General features: G+C 41.1%; 8 protein-coding genes across 8 annotated transcripts; 4 read left to right on the top strand and 4 right to left on the bottom strand.

Annotated features, from left to right (window-relative positions):
- Positions 1-131: 131 nt before the first annotated feature.
- AW171_hschr31547 (phosphatidylinositol-3-/phosphoinositide 5-phosphatase INP52) lies at positions 132-3,560 on the bottom strand (the record flags this gene model as incomplete). The annotated part of the gene is made up of 1 exon (XM_018131419.1): positions 132-3,560. The coding sequence occupies one exon, from the start codon at positions 3,558-3,560 to the stop codon at positions 132-134; it is 3,429 nt and encodes a 1,142-aa protein (XP_017986693.1).
- Positions 3,561-3,861: 301 nt separating this feature from the next.
- On the bottom strand, positions 3,862-5,667 carry LEU4 (2-isopropylmalate synthase LEU4; the record flags this gene model as incomplete). Its single annotated transcript, XM_018131420.1, has 1 exon — positions 3,862-5,667. One exon carries the CDS (start codon positions 5,665-5,667, stop codon positions 3,862-3,864), a length of 1,806 nt encoding a protein of 601 aa, XP_017986692.1.
- Positions 5,668-6,266: 599 nt separating this feature from the next.
- Positions 6,267-7,163, bottom strand: RGS2 (GTPase-activating protein RGS2; the record flags this gene model as incomplete). The annotated part of the gene is made up of 1 exon (XM_018131421.1): positions 6,267-7,163. One exon carries the CDS (start codon positions 7,161-7,163, stop codon positions 6,267-6,269), a length of 897 nt encoding a protein of 298 aa, XP_017986691.1.
- A 1,122-nt stretch (positions 7,164-8,285) lies between these two features.
- On the top strand, positions 8,286-9,821 carry MET4 (Met4p; the record flags this gene model as incomplete). The annotated part of the gene is made up of 1 exon (XM_018131422.1): positions 8,286-9,821. One exon carries the CDS (start codon positions 8,286-8,288, stop codon positions 9,819-9,821), a length of 1,536 nt encoding a protein of 511 aa, XP_017986690.1.
- A 230-nt stretch (positions 9,822-10,051) lies between these two features.
- Positions 10,052-10,921, bottom strand: VAM3 (SNAP receptor VAM3; the record flags this gene model as incomplete). The annotated part of the gene is made up of 1 exon (XM_018131423.1): positions 10,052-10,921. The coding sequence occupies one exon, from the start codon at positions 10,919-10,921 to the stop codon at positions 10,052-10,054; it is 870 nt and encodes a 289-aa protein (XP_017986689.1).
- Positions 10,922-11,581: 660 nt separating this feature from the next.
- POL1 (DNA-directed DNA polymerase alpha catalytic subunit POL1) lies at positions 11,582-15,943 on the top strand (the record flags this gene model as incomplete). Its single annotated transcript, XM_018131424.1, has 1 exon — positions 11,582-15,943. The coding sequence occupies one exon, from the start codon at positions 11,582-11,584 to the stop codon at positions 15,941-15,943; it is 4,362 nt and encodes a 1,453-aa protein (XP_017986688.1).
- A 472-nt stretch (positions 15,944-16,415) lies between these two features.
- On the top strand, positions 16,416-18,560 carry AVT4 (Avt4p; the record flags this gene model as incomplete). Its single annotated transcript, XM_018131425.1, has 1 exon — positions 16,416-18,560. The coding sequence occupies one exon, from the start codon at positions 16,416-16,418 to the stop codon at positions 18,558-18,560; it is 2,145 nt and encodes a 714-aa protein (XP_017986687.1).
- A 363-nt stretch (positions 18,561-18,923) lies between these two features.
- Positions 18,924-19,640, top strand: MIC27 (Mic27p; the record flags this gene model as incomplete). Its single annotated transcript, XM_018131426.1, has 1 exon — positions 18,924-19,640. One exon carries the CDS (start codon positions 18,924-18,926, stop codon positions 19,638-19,640), a length of 717 nt encoding a protein of 238 aa, XP_017986686.1.
- Between the last annotated feature and the right edge of the window lie 144 nt (positions 19,641-19,784).

The raw sequence follows: 19,784 nt of genomic DNA, 5'->3' as shown, positions 1-19,784 counted from the left end.
CGCGAACAAGTTTGAGCGGCTGCTCGGACAGTCGTTAAAGAAGATGCACATTTCTTTTTTCATGTCATTTCTTCCTGACTTAAAATCGGTTCATAAAATACTCACCATTAAAACCCAAACACCAATGAATGTCAGTTGGGCGTTAAAGGCTTCCAAGAGTTCATCATTAGCTTCTCTAGCTCATTATTCTTTGGAGTTAATGTTGGTGCTTTTGAGGATGTTTGAGCTTTCGCGCTTGCCTGTGGATCGCTTGCGTTTTCTGAACCTGAGGTCGCAGGTATTGGGGAAGCCCTGATCGAATTAATAGAAGGGCTGTTAGATGTGGACTGTGGGCTTGAAGTCTTAGTCATTGGCATTGGACTAGTTGAGCTAGTTTTCGGTACCAATATGGTATCGCTGAATCCTGGTGGTAAGGTACCACGTCTCGCTGGAGCTGGAGGAGGAACAGGTTTGTTAATTGCCGGACTTTTAGACTTGCCTGAGTTAAGGTCGAAAGCTATCTCTGACTGCCTTGCTGAATTTTGTCTTGGCGGAGGGACCCGTGGTTTTAATGGTAGGGGTGATTTGATTGGTTCCATGTTACCAGATAGTGGACTGGGTAAGCCAGCAGAGGAATTGGTACTTCGTGAACTAGGAGGGACCCGCGGTGCTTTCTGATTGATACTTGGACTTGAAGAAGCCTTTCTTATTGGTTTCATTGGCTGCGAGTTAGTGGTGCTCAATGGGCTTGAAGAGTTCGAGGACGAGACAGTATCGATCGGATCAAGCTCCAAGAGATTATTATCATTCCAGTTATTCAATGAATTTTCCAGTGTATTAGATTTAGTGCTAGCCTTCTCCATTTCGACGTCGATCAGAGCTACAGTCGTATTTGAAGAACGATCTGGATGAGTTTCCTTATATTTCAGATATAGTTGTTTGGTCAAGCTCAGTTTGATGGCTTCATCGACAAAACAGACATCAGTTTTGTAGGCCGAATAAACTGGCCTGTGGTCGCTTAAACATAGAGCAACATCACCGTATGCCATTGGCTGTATATTCTTACCTTTGTAGATAATTCTGTCGGTCCAGGAGGGGGTACGTGCCTTTTCAGAACTATCATACCGGTTTGTGCCATGATCGTACTTGTATGTAGGACAGAACTGGATAGATGGCTCCATGAAGCCTTTGAATGACATGCCTGAATTCATTTCCTGCGTTAGCTGATCGAAATTTAATAAATCCTCAATATAACCAGCCTTTTTGGCACTTAACCTTTTCCTTGTCTCATCATTAGGTAGTGTAACTCTGTAGTTCAAGTCACCCAACCAAAAGATAGAATCATGGTGTGGAATTTTCTTTGATCTTGTAAAGTTAATGCCCTTTGTTATGCTTTCATAATCAGAACGACGTTCTTCAACGTTAGATATCCCAGCTGCTAGGTGACAGTTCACAAAACAAAAAGAAGTATCACCATATTCAAACCTAATTGCGACTGCGCCTTTGTTACCCGTTATTCCTCCAAATCCGGTTTTCTTGCTGCCACCCTCAACACGTTTGATGTGTTGCACGTTACTCGATTTTACAAAAAATAAAATCAACAGCGAAGACATTTGTTCTGCTCTCAATAAGAGGTATTTTTCCTCATATTGGTTCAAGTGCTTGTTAACAAGTTGTTGCCAGAACGTGCTTTTAGAGTAATCTGCATTCAATATTGAGCCAGCATTGAGTTCTATCACTTCTTGCATTCCTAATACAACAACATCTGGCAAATATTTATCGCCAATAGGAAACAACCAATCCGTGATATCTACATTCTTCGTCAAACCATTCACGTTAAAAGAACCGACTAAAAGGTTAATCTTGGCAGACTTTGTGAATTTACTGGATAAAGTCTCTAGTTTGGAAGTAACATATTCATTTATTGGATCGAATAATTGAACTGGCTGCTGATGTGGCAATCTACCCAACAAGGTATCAATATTTTGCTGTTTTCCTTTATCCATGAAGTTGTTGATATACATTCGACTGACAGATTTGGTGGCATCGGATAACGCACCTGCGAGAGACATTTTACCCTTCCTAGAAAACGATGACTTTAAAGCATTAGTACCAGTGTATATCTGAGAAACAGCATCACCATGATCTGCCCACAAATTGTTATGTTTCTGAAACCATTCATAATCTTCCATATTACTAACCACACTGGATTTTACTAACTGGAAGTCCTGTAAAAACAACAAGAACGCATATCTTGAGAGGAACTGCTGAACCAAGTTAGTTCTATCTAGACAATCCAAACAGTTTACTCTAAATACCCCTCTTTGCTTAGAAATAGGCTTACCTTCTTTAACATCGTAGGAGAAATAACCGTTTTCTAGTAGTGACTTCTCAATCATAGGTCTTATTCTACTTGCAGCTGAAAAACCTTGATCCTTAGTTTCCCTGTGAAAGTCAAACTCAGTAAGGTAAATGTTATCGCCTATGTTGAGGTAGTTAGAGTGCTCTATATGCGCTCTATAACGCCTCGTCAACTCCATTTCAGAGAACTTGGTGGAAAGTAAATTAACCACGTGAATAGGACCGTATTTGTCGATGAGCCTTTGGAAATGTTCATCAAATACCGGCTGCGTTGCTTCTATCGACCTTGTGATTTGCACCTTAGGGTTAATCAACGACGTATCTTGTTCCCAAAACACCGGTACACTACCTCTTAACTCTGTAAATGAGTAGCAGTAATCACTGGAATACATGATGAACTCCGTTTCTACAAAATTTGCAACATTTGATTCATCATCAATTCCACGTGCGTTAAAGCGGGTACCGGCGCGCTTCCAACTCTGTTTTGAAATTATAGTTAACCAAACAGGTAAAGCGCCAATATAGGTCTGAAATGTCTCTGCAAAACCTCTAATTACTGTAGTTAAAAAGCCTTCATCATCTAAAACTTGTCTTGCGGAATCATCCAACTTGTCTCTAAAGCTAATTATCTCCTGCATTAGAAAAGAGTTCCACATAAACTCTTCCTGAAAGTCATCAAAACTCAAGGAATGTGCATCTAGCCTACGATATTGCAGCAAAGACGTCAAATCAAAATCTGAGCTGTAGTAAAATGAGCCATTGGATAGTAGTTTCTTTAGTTCGTGGCATGGATGCTTTATCGCACTTTGCGGAGAAATGCTATCTTCATCAGAAGCAGGTATTGGATAACCATTAGAATCAAACTCGACAAAATCCCAACGCTCATCATTCAAACAAAAGAAGTCTACCGCGTATATTTTATTCACCGTTTCTCCTGGAATTGGCCTAGCTACTTTTGACTTGCCGGTAATAGTACAAATAAAAATCTTGCTCTCAATTTCTATTAAACCAAGAAACCCATATACCTCCAGGTTTACCAACTTTTCAAAACCTTGCCCCTTAAGTAATGACTTAGGTATTAGTTCAATAGCACAGAGGGGTCTGTTCTTCGAGGCGTTGGGAGACGAAGGGTCGCACTTAACAGCATTAAATATCAAAGCATATGAATTTGAAACTATTGCAATCCGTCTCTCAGGGCCTTTCTGAGCTAGTATAATCATACTGGCAGATAATACTAGTATTATCTCGACTGCTGTTTGTAGTAAATATAATAGTGTAGTTGCCCAAAAACTTTTGTTAAGTAGATTGCCATTTTTTTGTCTTGTTTAGCCAAGCGGTTTTTGTTGTCACTATAAAGACTTGTTCGTGATTGTTGTAAAAATAAATAAGTTATATAGCTTTTACACAGTTCTAGAAGCTATTTAGAATCTGATAAGACATGCTATGCCTACTAATAGTACTACAGACAGTGTAATGTAATGATAAATGATGCCAGTTACTGTCGGATATTCATGTTAACGTTCAAAAGTTTTTAGGCAAAGAGATTTCTCCAGCTTCAACTAGATTGTTAATAATTGAGAAAATGGACCTTATTGAAGCTTCACTAACATCCTTGGACACACCAATACCCCATTGTGAATTCTTATCATCTCCTGCAGGATTGGAGTAACATAGGTTGATGAACGAGGCAGCTTTAGCAGATGATCCGGAACCCATTGCGTGTTCCGTGTAGTTAAGAACCTCCAATTTGATGTTTAGGAACTTTGAAAGGGCGTCTAAAGACGAGGAGATTGGACCGTTACCTACACCCTGTAGGTATACTGACTTCCCAGCGATTTCAACTTGCGCAGTGAAAGAACGCTTCTCAAGGTCCAGGTTGTTAACAGAGTAGTTCTGCAAGACAATGTGATTGTAGGATTTTTCATAACTATAATTATCTCTGAAAAGCTCAACTATCTCATCGACTTGCAACTCTCTGCCTAGATCGTCGGCATGGTCCTGAACCTTACTTGAAAATTCAATCTGGAGCAATCTTGGTAGATCAAGTTCCAATGCTTGCAAAATAACCCATGCTGCTCCACCCTTTCCGGATTGTGAGTTGACACGGATAACAGCTTCGTAGTTTCTTCCAATGTCTTTTGGATCCACGGGTAGGTAAGGTATTCTCCAGGTCTTGTCTCCTTTGGCGCGTCTCTTCCTCTGCTCTGCGAAACCCTTCTTGATGGCGTCTTGGTGAGAACCGGAGAATGCGCAAGTGACTAGTTCACCAGCGTATGGAGCTCTAGGATGTATCGGGAGTTTATTGCAACGTTCTGATACCTGTATTATTGATTTAAGGTCTGAGAAGTCCAAATTAGGAGATACACCTTGAGTGTATATGTTCATTGCAACAGTAATTAAATCCACATTTCCTGTACGTTCACCATTTCCGAAAAGACAACCCTCTACACGGTCGGCACCTGCTAACAAGCCCAGCTCCGTTGCGGAAACGGCGCCACCACGGTCGTTGTGGGTATGCACGGAAATACAAACTTTCTCACGCTCAGAAATATGGGTTGAAAAGTATTCGATTTGGTCAGCATAAACATTAGGCGTAGCAACTTCAACGGTAGCTGGCAGGTTGAAAATGATTGGATTTTCAACTGTTGGTTCCCAGGCCGCTTTCACAGCTTCACAAACCTCCAAACTGAAGTCAACAGGAGCATCAGAAAAGGTTTCAGGAGAGAATTCATAACTCCAGATCGTACCTTGTTGATTCACATCATCCTTTGTTAACTTCCGTACAAGCTTGGTAGCCTCAACTGCCTTAGCAATAGCCTCTTCTTTTGACATTTTAAAAACCACCTCCCTAAAGGTATCAGACACAGCAAGGTAAACATGCACCGTAGCTCTTTTAGCACCAGTTAAGGCCTCAACAGTCCTTTCAATCAAATGATCACGAGACTGCACTAAACCTTGTATAGTAACATCTTCAGGAGCATGTTCAACAGCATAACGCGTGAAATCAAAGTCTGTCTGAGATGCAGATGGGAATGCAACCTCAATCTCTTTGAATCCAATTTCAATTAACTTATGGAAATATTCTTTCTTTTCCTCAAGGTTCATTGGGTCTGGCAATGACTGGTTACCATCCCTCAAGTCCGTCGAGAGCCACCTAGGAGCCTTTGTGATAACATTATCAGGCCATTTCCTGTTTGGTAAACTGATGCGGTTTGCGGGCTTGTATTTCACAGATGGATCTACTAGCATATTTTTATATGACTGCTTAACACTTGGTATAGCCATTTTTATTCCATTCTCAGCTAAGTTGAGCGATCTTTTTAACATTTTTGCTTAATGAGATGAAAAAAGCCCCTTCAATTTGTTAAATACCTGAAGTTTAAAAAGTGTTATCTAGGTGCTAAACTATCTATTTTCCTTATTTATCAATTGATAATTATTCGCTATTACTCATTTCATGACCTCTGCCCAGGAAGCAGATTTTTTAAAACGTTGACTCAGACCTAGACCTGACTCATATTTTTCCATTACCGAAAGTCATGAAATAAAAATGAGTAGGTAAGAAAATAAAAACTTTAAGAGGAATAATATATTCCAATATGATTCATTAGACTATTTATGGTTTAAAATGCTGTATATTAATGCCAGGGAGCTTGTCTATATAGATTATGATTTCTCTAATTCAAATCAGGGCTTCTATATGCTACTATAGGGGTATTATGGTAAGTAAAGGCAATGCTTATTTCATAATTTCATTTTATGCTCCGTATTCTTGTTTCACTCTGTAGTATGTGGGAATATCGAGTTATCTAGTTATTATTATGCTTTCATGACTAAATTCCCACGGATGCTTGCGTGTAGCCTCTTCCGGGCGTTCTCTATCTCAAATCTATCTTATGGACGCAGAGGGCCTTGCTCACGGTATTTTAACTAGGTGAGGCGCTTCCGCTGCTTGTGCTGCCACCGCTGTACCTCCTAGTAAACTTGAATTTGCTAAGAAGCTGCTTCTTGGTGGATTTATTTCTATGCAGTGCTGTGGGGGATGTTGAAAATATTTCGCTGACCGTAGAGTTACGGGATGAGGTGGGAGAGGCTAAAATAGCAATGCGATGGGGAACGCTGGGGTTGGAACCCGGAGGCTGGATCTGTTGGAGCGGCTGAAGCGACTGTCGCGAACTGCTGAGCCGCCTGATCGCCGGCAAGTCTTGCGGCTCGTCGATCTCATCGCTGGTGTCAATCACCTGGCTGTCACTGGCCTTCAATGTATGACAGCCATAGTCCGAGCTGCTTCTATGCAGTGGCCGTGCAGATAATAAGACTGATGCGGAGGACTCACGTGAGCTGCTCTGGGATGAATACGGTTCGGCTTTAGCACCACCGCTCCCACTCTGCTGGTTCTCGGGCTCGGCATAATGCCGCTGAAATTTCGTATAAGCATCCTCCAACAAGTGGAGAATGTGTGATCTCGCCGTCTCGATATCCTGGGGCAAAGGGACCTCCAGCCTCGTATGGCAGTCGTCAAAAACAGTCCTTATCGTCTCAGGCAAGTTGCACTCCTTGGGCGCATCCTGCTTGATGTAGTTATCGTACACGTGACTCCACTCCTGGTAACCGTTGCTTGCTTCTTTGTCCGATGTCACAAAACTATCCGTCTTTAACAAAAATTCTAGATTTTCATCACAATGCACTTTCTGGAGAAACTCGTGGAACAGATTTAGTATTTTATCCAGTGACACCTCTTCGTCCACAGAATCAGAGCTCTGTTCATGTCGCTGCCGGTGGCACGCTAAAAGTTCCCTCAATTTAGGCTTTAGTTGACCCATAGTATCAAATCGACCAAGGGTATAATATATTAAAGATTAAAATGTAGATAAGTGGCTAAGACTTTGTAGTATAGTTCAAAGCATGGATTTTTTTTTTTTTGGTCTACAGTGTGGACCTCTTGAATAAAAGTTATAGCTTGTTGAAATAGTTTTTAAAGTAAACTGGTAATGGGCGGTAGACAAAAATAATTAATGGTTAATTCAACGTTAGATGCAGCATTTATGTTGTCATATACAATACTGAAAAAGCAATTAAATACAATTATAGATTGACTAAAAAAAATAAAAGGCAAAATAAATGTGGAACTATAGATCCAGCGCTTGTTGACTCTTTTAAATGGTTGATAAGAAAAGCCTATAATACATTCCGCGAGATAAACGGTTTTTTCTCAACATGATACGTTAAAAAAGATCATATACCTTTAGTTTTGAGACACGTAACATTCTGCTGTTAGTGGCATGTTTTTTTTAATATCTTTAATTTGAGGCGGATGATGATACAAAAAAACTAAACTTAAAAAGCCAAAGTTGGGTGTCGTGAACTATGTTTTTCTGCGATTGCTACGGTTCGAGTAATTAGAATAGTCACCTTTTTTAGCGATTTTGTATCTGGGCGATAAGGATGCTTTTTCTGACATCTAAATTGTTTAGTGTTGTATTGATAGTGTATTGGGCATCTACTGTAAGACAGTATTGTAAACTTACTAATGTAGCTTTACTAAGGAAGCCGCGTTAATTATGGGTTTCTGTGGTAAATTAGCTAGGGTAATTAGCGGGTGCGGTGAGTCCATGGGACTTCTATGGCAAGGTCTATGGCGATTCAATCATATAAAGTTTACAGGATCTTATAAAGTGGCGTAGTGAAACATGTGATCGCTGGTGCCAGGCCGCGTGGATATGTAGCCAGACTTTTCCCCGCATTTAGAGATCTGCCGCGGAAATTAGCCATGTGCGATGATGCGAAGCCACAGTGGCACGGTGCACAGGTCACGTGACCACGCCGTCACTTGGCACGGAGTACTTCGATAGGGACAGTTACGAGTAAGGACATCTGGACGATGCAAGTTAACGGTACAGATGGTACAAAGGAGCGGGAAATTGCTGGAATCTGGTACAAGTTGAATGAGTTTTTACACCGATGGTCTGCTGGGAGCAGATAATGGGCGGGGCTCCGAGGCGCATGCTCGACAAGGCAGCTCGAACAGTGAAGTGCGGGATGACGCAAATGTCACGCCGATGATTCTTCTTGAGCAACTGGCATATGTAGATAATTTTATGACGGACTTGGATAATGACTTTTTGAACCTGGATGTGCTACTAGACAGCAAAGGTGACACTGTGAGTAATGGTTTATCGCTTGATGAAAGGTTGGCAGCTGAATTGAGTGCGTTTGCTGATGATAGCTTTATATTTCCGGACGAGGATAAGCCGGATGCTAATGACTTCGATGTTAAAGGTGGTTCTATGAGCCACGATGATGTTGGAAAACCTGACGCGAGAGAGCCTATGGCAGCCCCGGTGAGGCCCTCGCAGTTGCTGACCGAGCGGCGTAATAATCTTTTTTCCTCTCAGTACGATTATACGAGACAGCGTATATCAAAACGTGGAAGACAGGAACAGTCGCAGTCGTCGCCGGTAGACGATCATGGAAGTTTTAATAATTTAGAGGTACCGAACCGTCCAGCGAATGGGGTATATGATTCTCTGGGACTGTCGGAACTGCTGAAAAACCCTAATGTAGTTCCCTCTGTGCCGTCATATCCTGCGACTGCTGCTACTGTTGGGTCGTCATCTCAATATCCACAGAGAAAACCAAACATTAATCTACCTGATTATTCAACCATACCAACATCGACGATAGTCGCGCTGCTGCCGAAAGCTGTGGTTCCTCCAGGTGCTTATAATTCATTGCTTCATGTCGGCTTCAGTAAGGATCAGATTGATGCTGTGGCAGCTATAATGGCATACCATCAGACGAAAGGGCCGGAAGCGTATAATTCTACGCTATCGGCTGTAGTGGCCTCAGCGAATAATACGTTGAATTCGAGTAGTGAAAGTTTACAGTACGATCAAGGTGCAGGAAGTTATGAAGCGATGAGCTATCGCTCCGTTCCGCAGGCGCATGCCAAGGATTCATCTTCGGAGCAGTTTTTCTCGGAGTACTTGACGCAAGACAATGGTCAATCACACAAGAACTCCGCACTATACAGTGGTTCGTCATCAGATCAAAACGAAAAGCTAAAACTACGAAAAGAAGAAGAATCTTCGAAACCACCCGCATTGTCGTCATCCGAGGAAAGTATTAAGTCAGATTCGCGAACGCAGTCGACAAATAAGTTAACTACTGCAGGTACAGAGCAGGATTCACTCCTAGAGAATGCAAGTTGCGCGGGGTCGCTCTTCAAAGCAACAATGGACGATAAGGCCAGTAAAATGGGTAAGTCCCATAGTCGGCGGAAAAAGAAAGAACTTGAATTAGAAAACTCGGTTAAGGAATTGGGCGAGTTGGCCACCACGTTGAAACAAAAGATACAAACTCTAGAGATGGAGAACAGGCTACTAAAAAATATAGTTGCCGAGAAAGGAGAAAACGAAGGCAAAGTCAAGGGTGAAGAGGTTAGACGTCAAATACTGTCGAAAATCCGCGACGAAAAGTAGGTAAGTCAATGGTGGAAAGATTAGACGCCAGATTTTCTCGGAAATCTGCGAGATAAAGAAAAGAGATGTTTTTATGTAAGTATTACGCTTTGTTGTGTCCGCAGTAGAGTGTTCACTTCAATTTAGTATATTACTATAGTTTATTATTAAAATCTCGTTAATGCATTCGAGAATCACGACTAGTCTCAGTATCTATGTAAAGATTAAATTAAGTACGTTTGCAAGTAACCTTAACTCACGACGGCCAATATTACAACTAAGGTTACCATAGCAACAATGCATAGAGTAACTGTCCCGCACTTGTTCCTTTTACGCTGATATTTGTCCGCCTTTCGAAGCTGGTGGCTTGCATTTTGCAAGTTCGATGTAAGTCCATTGATATTTTGGTCTATCGAGTCCACTTGTTTTCCTTGTTCATGGACCAGGGATCCGAGCTGTTTAAATATAGCGTTAACATCCTGCACCTGAGAATGTATTTTGGTAATCTCTTGACTCCGTACCTCTTGTATCAGCGTATGGAAATCTAACTCATCCTGCAACACCTGGTCTTGCTTTACAAATTGCTGCAATTCCTGCCGCGGTTGCTGCTGCTGCAGCAGCGGTGTGTGCTCATCGTTTTTAATCTGCATCGAAATGTACCCACTACTACCCTCTTCCTCATAGGGTCGACTAAGAGTTGTCGAAGCCGTTTGGGATCCATCCATCTTGCGGCCACGGGCAGACCAATTCTGCGAAGCCACAACTTTCAACGGTAATTCCAGTTTCCGCGTTTGGTATTCTCGTTTTAACTTGAGAAATTCAGCTGACAACGCCTGAAAGTCAGACACGTATTTATCTTTCCAATTAAACTTAAGGTTGGACTGTAAACTATCACGTAGTTCTTCACAGTATGGGATGTCTTTCCCTTCAATTGTATCACGAAGTGATTGATCATCTTTTACAGTACCCAACAAAGATATTTTTCTGCTCAAACCCTTCACACTAATCTCAAGCAACCGAAGACAACTGACAACTTCATTTTCTTGCACATTTAAAACTTGATTGGAAACTCCAAGAGACTGCTGGTCTCTTGGATTTGCCTCAAGGTCTATAAACGACATAATTCCTAACGGTTCTAATATGAACTACGTTAAAAGTATAACACCACCCCGATCAAAAACTCAAACTGACCCTTGTTATAATATCAAATAGCAACCGTTACCCGTAACATCTCACTTTAGTCTTCTATTTGTATAAATCCATGAAAACATTTAAATCCCCTAGAAGCGAGAATTCAGCAAACCGCCACAAAAGTATGTGGTTTACGGGTTCTCAACACTTTCGTCCTCTTTATTAGGCGCTCTTGTTGGGAAGGGCTTCAACAGCAAGATGTAATTGGTTACCGTCATCCGTTGTAGCATTATGCCATATTTCCAGTGATATCCATTAAATTGTTATTTTTTGTGTTCCTGTAGGTTAGGAGGACCAAATTTAAGCTAACAGTATCATAAAAATGTTGATAATTCAAAAAAAAAAATATACATCTAATTCGACCTAGTAAGATGTTTCAAGCACTGCCATTGGTTATTGTTCTTTCCCTTGGCTTTACTAGGGCGCAGACGTGTTTCGGGGTTTTAGGCGTAATGGAAAAATGAAACGAGGAAAATACGCGTTATAAGATTAAGAGACACTTTAATTCGAACTTTGGTCAACACTATATTAAAAAATAACCGAACCAACGCCGATTATTGTTCATAGCGGTTGTTTATAAGGCTTTAAATATGGGACCGGTTGATAAACTCCAATTGCTTAAGAAACTATCAGCTGCAAGAGCTAACAAATCGACTAAAGAATTTTTAGACGATGAGCTTGATAAAAATAATGATAAAGTGTATGATATAGTTGATAATGAGCAGTTTGATGAGCGAAGGAGGAGGGAATTGTTGCATGATGATTTTGTTGTTGATGATGACGCTAGTGGATATGTCGATAAAGGTGTAGATGAGTGGGACCGTAGACACGAAGAGTACGAAGACGCTAGTGAAAGCGAGGACGAGGGCAAGGGCAAAAAGAGTAAGAGATCGAAGGCCTCAATTAACGAGTTGATTAATAATACTCATAAAACTAGGTCTGTGGTTCCGCAGCTGAAAAAACCCAAGAGTGTAGCAATTGATGAGTTTAATGATATTTTGGAGGAGTTCAGTTCCGAAGTAGCGTCGACAAAAGCCATAACTAGTCCTTTTTTGAAGGGAACAGCTGGTAGGCGTAGAATTGAGAAGAGGACCAGTCAAGTGGCTGAGCATTCGTTGAGTAGTGCGAAGAAGCTGAAAATAGCTGCAGTTGATCGTTCAGATCCTATGCCAGTACTGGACTCTTCGCCGTTGAAAAGTAAGTACAAAAGCTCACGATTGGACCCTTCTTCCGACGGCGCGGAAGCGCCTAGGGTCAATCTGATGGTTGATACAATAGAAAGCTCTCCTGTTACTTTGGATTCGAAATCGTCACCTGTGAAACGGGAGAATGCAAAAGCTGAAGATTTCTTAGATGACGATAGTGACGACGAAATACAGTTTACAAGAAGACCTGTACGAAGCGTAGCTGTTAACCGGGAAGTCACATTTCATTCTACTTCTGCTGCTTCCCAGATAGTTCCACCGCCCAGCGAAAAAGAAGACCAAAAGCAGTACTCTTCGCCAACAAGGGCTGCAATGAGTGCTGTATTTTCTTTGAAACCATCATATACCAAAGAACAGTTGGTTGATAGTGCTACAGACAGTTGTAAACTGTATTGGTTGGACTTCACGGAACTCGACACCTCTTTAGTTCTTTTTGGCAAGATCAAGACTGACGATAACCAGACCATCTCAGCTATGGTCCATGTTACAGGCCTCTACAGGGAACTGTACTTTCTTCCTCGAGAAGGGAAAACCGCTATGGATGTCCATGAGGAAATCATACCGCTATTGTTAGACAAGTATGGCTTGGACAATATCCGGGCAAAGCCAGAGACGAAGAAATACGCGTTTGAGTTGTCCAATATACCAAAGGAGTCCGAGTACTTGAAAGTCTTGTTGCCATACGACACGCCTAAATCTAAGGGTTTAGTGTTGCCTCCAGACCTTTCAGGAGATTCTTTTAGTAATGTGTTTGGAGGTGGTGCTAGCATCTTTGAGAGTTTTGTGCTACAAAGAAGAATCATGGGGCCCTGTTGGTTAGATATTAAAAACGGAGATTTCAATGCACTTCAGAATGCATCACACTGTGCTGTAGATGTTCTAGTAGCCAGCCCAACCCAGATTAGCCCTGTTCAGCAAAGAATTGATGCGCCAGCGTTGAACTGCATTTCCTTAAGCGTGCAATCAGTTATGAATCCAGTGGAGAACAAGCAGGAGATTGTCACATTAACAATGGCGATATACACTAATCTTCCCCAGGATAAACCAATTACAGAGGATTTGAAGCCTAACGAGATCATAACACTGGTAAGGCCTCCAAAAGGTCCTAGTTTTCCTCCAGGAATGGCAACATTGAGTAAGAAGGAACTGCCAAATGTGAGGATGTTTAACACAGAAAAGGCAGTCCTGAATTGTTTCTGTGCTCTGATGAAGAGAAATGATCCAGATGTTATAATTGGTCATAAACTGGAAAATATGTCTCTCGATATACTTTCGCACAGGGCCTACGATCTGAAGATTCCAACGTTTAGTGCTTTTGGGAGACGCATTAGAAAATCGTGGCCAGACAAGTTTGGTAAAAACAGCGCTAACATGATCAATCAGTTTTATATCAGAAATCTATTTTCTGGTAGACTGCTGTGCGACATCTCAAATGAAATGGGACAATCATTGACACCCAAATGTCAGAGTTGGGAGTTAGGTGAAATGTATCAAGTTACATGCAATAAGGAGCACAAGTTCCTAGACGTCGATTACAGCGATGCCCAGTATCATGACAATGCCAATTGCTTGGTATTGGCGTTGAAAGAAAGTGTTCATAGTGCGGTAATTGCTGCAGAAATCGCTTTCCGAATTCAGATTCTGTCTTTGACCAAACAGCTCACAACTTTAGCGGGAAATGCATGGTGTCAAACCATAGGTGGTACCAGAGCTGGTAGAAACGAATACATTCTGTTACATGAATTCTATAGGAATAACTACATCCTACCTGATAAGGAAACCAATAATGAAAGGGCCGATAGACAGCGGAGGTTGAAAGCTATGAATAATACCGATGGGGAAATTGAGCCCACAACCTCGAGCAAGAAGGCGAAATATCAAGGTGGTCTTGTTTTCGAGCCAGAGAAAGGTCTACACAAGAATTACATTTTAGTTATGGATTTCAATTCCTTGTATCCATCTATTATCCAGGAATATAATATCTGTTTTACCACTGTTGACAGGAATCCTGAGAACACGGATGAACTACCAGAAGTACCGTCAAGTGATATGGCCCAGGGGGTGTTACCTAAGTTACTGGCAAACCTTGTGCAACGTCGTTATGAAGTAAAGAAGCTTATGAAAACCGAAACAGATCCTCATAGAAAGGCTGAGTGCGATATTAGGCAGCAAGCTTTAAAGTTAACTGCGAACTCCATGTACGGTTGTTTGGGTTACGTTAACAGTAGGTTTTATGCAAAACCTCTAGCAATGTTGGTCACAAATAAGGGTAGAGAGATTCTGATGAACACTAGGCAATTGGCAGAAAGTCTAGCACTGAAGGTTGTGTACGGTGATACCGACTCGGTTATGATTGATACCGGCTGTGACAATTATAAAGACGCATTCAATATCGGTGAAAACTTTAAGAAATTGGTTAATGAAAGATACAAGCTACTAGAAATTGATATCGATAATCTGTTCAAAAAGCTTCTATTACATGCTAAAAAGAAGTATGCAGCACTCAATGCCAGTTTCGATAAGGCCGGGAATGAAAGGACGATTTTAGAAGTAAAAGGTCTGGATATGAGGCGTCGTGAGTACTGCCCACTCTCAAAAGAGGTTTCAACTTATGTCCTGAATACCATCCTCTCCGATAAAGACCCTGAATCTGCCCTACAGGAAATTTACAATTATATGGAAGATCTTAAAGCCAAGGTTGAGAACAACGAAATAAGGGCAGACAAATACAAAATTAACACAAGGCTCTCGAAAGATCCCAAGTCGTATCCTAATGGGAAAACTATGCCCGCAGTTCAGGTCGCCCTTAAGATGCGGGAGGCCGGCAAAGTTATTAAAGCGGGAAGTGTCATTACCTTCGTTATAACAAAGGGCTCCGATGACCCCGGCCAAGATGACAGCAATCCTGCGAGCCGGGCATACCCCCTCCACGAAGTGATGAATAAGAGCAACAATTTCGTACCAGACCCAAAGTACTACCTAGAAAAGCAGATTTTTGCGCCCGTGGAGAGGCTGCTGGAATCGATTGAAAGTTTCGATATAGTTAGGCTAAGCACATCGCTTGGCCTGGACAGCAGGCGCTACATCAACCGCGTTGGAGCGGGAGGGGAACTAGAAAATCCTGCAGATGCGTTACAGCCTCTGGAATCCACAATCAGCGATATGGAGCGTTTTAAGGACACCTCAAAACTGCTTGTTTCTTGTCCTTCCTGCCAGAACAAATTCCCTTTCGGCGGCATTGTCGCTTCGAATCACTACATATTTTCCTACAACGGTCTCCAGTGTAAGCACTGTAATCACCTCTTCTCTCCTATAGCACTGTCCTGCCAGTTGGAGCGTGCCATCAGAACCCACATATCCCTTTACTACGCAGGCTGGCTCACTTGCGATGACTCTACATGCGGCATCATCACCCGTCAAATCAGCGTCTTCGGCAAACGTTGCCTAAATGAAGAATGTACAGGGGTAATAAGGTACCGCTATAGCGACAAACAGCTTTACAACCAGCTACTATACTTTGACTCTCTTTTCGATATTAACAAAAATAAAGCTCAACTACTGCGCCCGTTATATCTCCCAGGAGATCCAGACGAACCAAAAGAACCATTAAGTTCTTCGCAGATAGCTGCGCTGTCAGAACAAAACCGCGAGCTGTTTGAAACAAGCCAAGCCGTCGTCCAAAAATACTTGAACCAATGTGGTCGTCGGTATGTTGACATAAGAGCTATTTTTGATTTCATGGTCTAATGACAGCGTCGCGCCAATACCATTTAAGCCCATATATCGCAAACAACATAGATAGCGGTAGAAATTGTATACTTACACAACACAGTTCACAAACGTCAGCATCTTGTCAATATTGATTTCCGTCATATTAAAGACAAAATTACAAATTTGTAGAGTTAACATACGTAATGCGAGCTACTGTAAAACAAAAACATCACCAAAATCAATTAGATAAGATAAAGAGATTTTCTATTGATGGCATCAACAGTTTAGTCAGCCTGTTTGTGAAGGAAATAGTTCGATAAAGGGTCAACCTATTGATAGGGAATATTGTACGGAATTAATTTAACTACTTAAGTGATTTCTTAACTGTAGTGAGATTTTAGTTCAGTTGAATTTACTTTTCCTTGTTAATAGTCAGGTCCTTCAATGGTACGAAATAATAGCAACTAAATATACAAAGAAATAGTAATTATCCATTAAAAAATAGGATATGGCATTATATGGGGCTGAACCTTCGTCGGTAACTTCGCCGACTATCGCTATACCTTCATTAAAGTTACAGAGTAGGTCGTTAAATGCACCGGTTGGTTCTTTTACTAGTAGGCAGTCTAGTACGCTTCTAGGTACGTCTGATAGATCTATAAAACTGGGGAGAGTTGCTGGCTCGGGGCAGTCGGTGCATACAGTCGGCAAGAGTGTAGAGTCGAGGGTTATGATCGATATTGATTCTCCTAATTTTAGTACTGTGGAACAGAAACAGCATGAGGAGATATTGAACTCGCTAAGGACGTATTTTCTCAATAATTATATGAATGGAAAGGGAAAGTTGTCATCTACTTCGGTTCATAGTGTGTCAGGATTAGCTGTAGATGACGAGGAAGGGATTTACGAGGGGGGTAATTTGGGTAAGGACGGCAGCCTTATTGATGATCCACAGTTGAGTTCTGTGGGTGGCGATATAACTAGAGAACTATACCGGATAGGGTCTAAAAATGCTCAGCATTCTAAGTTAAAGAACAGGTCGTACGATGACTTGAATCTTGCATGGGGTAGTCGTAGGGGGTCAACTGCGAGTGGTTTGAATGTTCCCGGTGGCTTTAGGCGGGAATATATTATAAGTAAATTACGAAAGGACGTTAATTCCTTAGGGGATGGATACAATTCAATTGATCCGGAATTTGGGCCTGGTGCTCCCATTGCCAAGGTTCCTTTTTTAACACGGAACTTTTTAGAGTTCTTGTATATCGATGGTCATTTTGCCGGTGAATCGTTCGAGGATGATTTCGACTTGCCCACATATACTAAAACCATTGACGAGCGGACTCCGCTCTGTTCGAGTGATACAGATCGGCCGCAGATAGCTGTAAAGGTCAAAACATCGACTTTCAAAGCATTTCTCCTAATGACAAAGTCGTTTATGGGGACTGGAGTTTTACTTTTGCCCAATGCGTTTAGCAAGGGTGGTTTATTATTTTCCGTTGGAATGTTATTATTCTTTAGCCTATACTCCTATTGGTGTTATTACGTCCTAATAAGGTCCAAAGAGGCGACTAACGTTTCATCCTTTGGTGATATTGGTCAACTGCTATATGGGCCGTGGATGAAGTTCACCATTTTATTATCACTAGTGCTCACACAAGTTGGGTTCTCTGGTGCTTACGCCATATTCACTTCCAAAAACCTTATTGCGTTCATAGAAAATGTTTTCCAGTGGCGGGATATTCCTATCAAATATATGCTACTACTGCAACTGGTGATCTTTATACCGTTATCATTTATCCGAAATGTGTCGAAATTATCGATTACTTCGCTATTAGCGAATTTTTTTATTATTGGGGGTGTTTTTGTTGTACTGTATTATGCTGGGTTGCATTTGGTTAAAGACTTACAACTTCAACCTGAGGAAGGCGTCATTTATTTATTTAACCCTAACCAATGGTCTTTATTTATTGGAACAGCGGTCTTTGCATACGAAGGAATTGGGTTGATCATTCCAGTTCAAGATTCCATGGCACATCCAGAGAAGTTCCCAATGGTGCTAGGTTTAGTGATTTTGACTACCACAATCTTATTTCTATCTATTGGAACAATTGGATACTTAGCATACGGCATTCATATTGAAAATGTTATCTTATTAAACCTTTCACAAACCGACTTAACCGTAAACTTGATTCAATTTTTCTACTCTATGGCTATTCTACTATCAACTCCTTTGCAGCTTTTCCCTGTTATTGCAATTATTGAAAACAAGGTTTTTCCAAAATTCACCAAAATCTATGTTAAACCGCATGATTATTCAACTTATAACCTCATTCCAAACACCGGTCGCCTAAGCTGGAGGGTCAAATGGACAAAGAACCTTATCAGGTCCATAATTGTGTCTACAGTCATATTGATTTCCTATCTTGGAGCAGAAAACTTCGACTTATTTGTTTCTATTGTAGGATGTTTTGCATGTGTACCGTTGGTTTACATGTACCCGCCAATGTTACACTTACAGAGTTGTAGCAAACCTCGGCATGCTTTGGAGCAATCTTGGAAATCATTATCTGCAGTATACCTTGACTATCTATTAATAGCATTTGGTGGTCTTGGTATGCTTTACACATCTTATCAGTGTATTGCTTCTAGTTGACGGAAGTTCTCTGTAAATCGCCTTACAAGGGCATAAAACTTTTGGTTAAGCTAGCTCAAATACTATAAACTTACCCTTAAATGCTAATTAACATCAGCTTTGGATTAAAATTCGACTAAGTACTGAGTATCTAATATTTAATTTAACAAAATGGTTTATTCATATTACCGTCATGTTGTTACGTAACCACAGTGACGCTGACATTTGAGCTAGATCACTGTTAACGGCATTTTGCTTTGGCCAATAAAAATAACTTTTCAGTAACTTCTAGCCTTAATGTACGACGGCACCGAGCTTTAATTGAACTCTAGTAGAAGTAGTAGTTGCTGGTTAGTAATTCCGTTGCGTTGACCTGTGTGAAAGATGAGTAAAAACTTCTATAAAAATGATGAGCGGGTAGAAGTATTGGACACCCCTTTGATTCCGGATATTATCCTTAAAACAGGCCTCAGGGAGATGACCTTGCCAACTGGTAACCAAGTTGTTGAATCAATTCCTCTGACAAATTGGTTTCATTCTATGAGAGAGAGATTAATAAACCACTATAATATTATTAGTGCTGAATTTGAGACCCAGAAAAGTGCAGCTAATAATGAATTAAACAATGTAAAGGAGTACTTAACTGCAAATGTGTTCAAGGATCAGTATGAGGTTCATCAAATACCACAGACCAATATTTTAATGCTTTGTGCATATTTTACTGGTAGAATAATGGCTAATAGGAAAAATTGGGGATTGCTTCGGACGAGGAGTTCCTCATTATTGTCTAACGTATCCGCTGCATCTCCATCACTCACCGCCAGGTTATTTACTAGTATTCCCTCTAAAATCTTCCTTCCTTGGGTGCTTGTTGCATATGTTTGGAATGAGATGATGCCTGGGTCTTTCCGGAACGCTATTAACTGCGTTGAAAGAGATTTACTGCCAAGAGACTTCGTTGCGCAGTATCATGGCCTCTGGAATCAATACTACATCAATGGTCTTCGGAAATACTCTGCTGAGATTTCTAATACAGTTGAGGACTCTTTGAGATCTCAAATTAAAAGCCTGAGAGAAGAAGTCATAAATAGAACTCGATAGAATGGAAAAACTAATATCCCTATTTGTTACAGAAATTAGTTCCACGAAAACTTCAAGTAGACATTTATATTCTTTTTAACTACTCAGTAAAATAATGACAACCGATGATACCACAGCGACTAATGCGCCGAGTAACTTTCTTAG

Source organism: Eremothecium sinecaudum, chromosome III (assembly GCF_001548555.1).
Source record: "Eremothecium sinecaudum strain ATCC 58844 chromosome III, complete sequence".
Lineage (NCBI taxonomy): Eukaryota > Fungi > Ascomycota > Saccharomycetes > Saccharomycetales > Saccharomycetaceae > Eremothecium > Eremothecium sinecaudum.
Note: the sequence above shows the minus strand (reverse complement) of the source record. Positions and strands in the feature narration are given on the sequence as shown.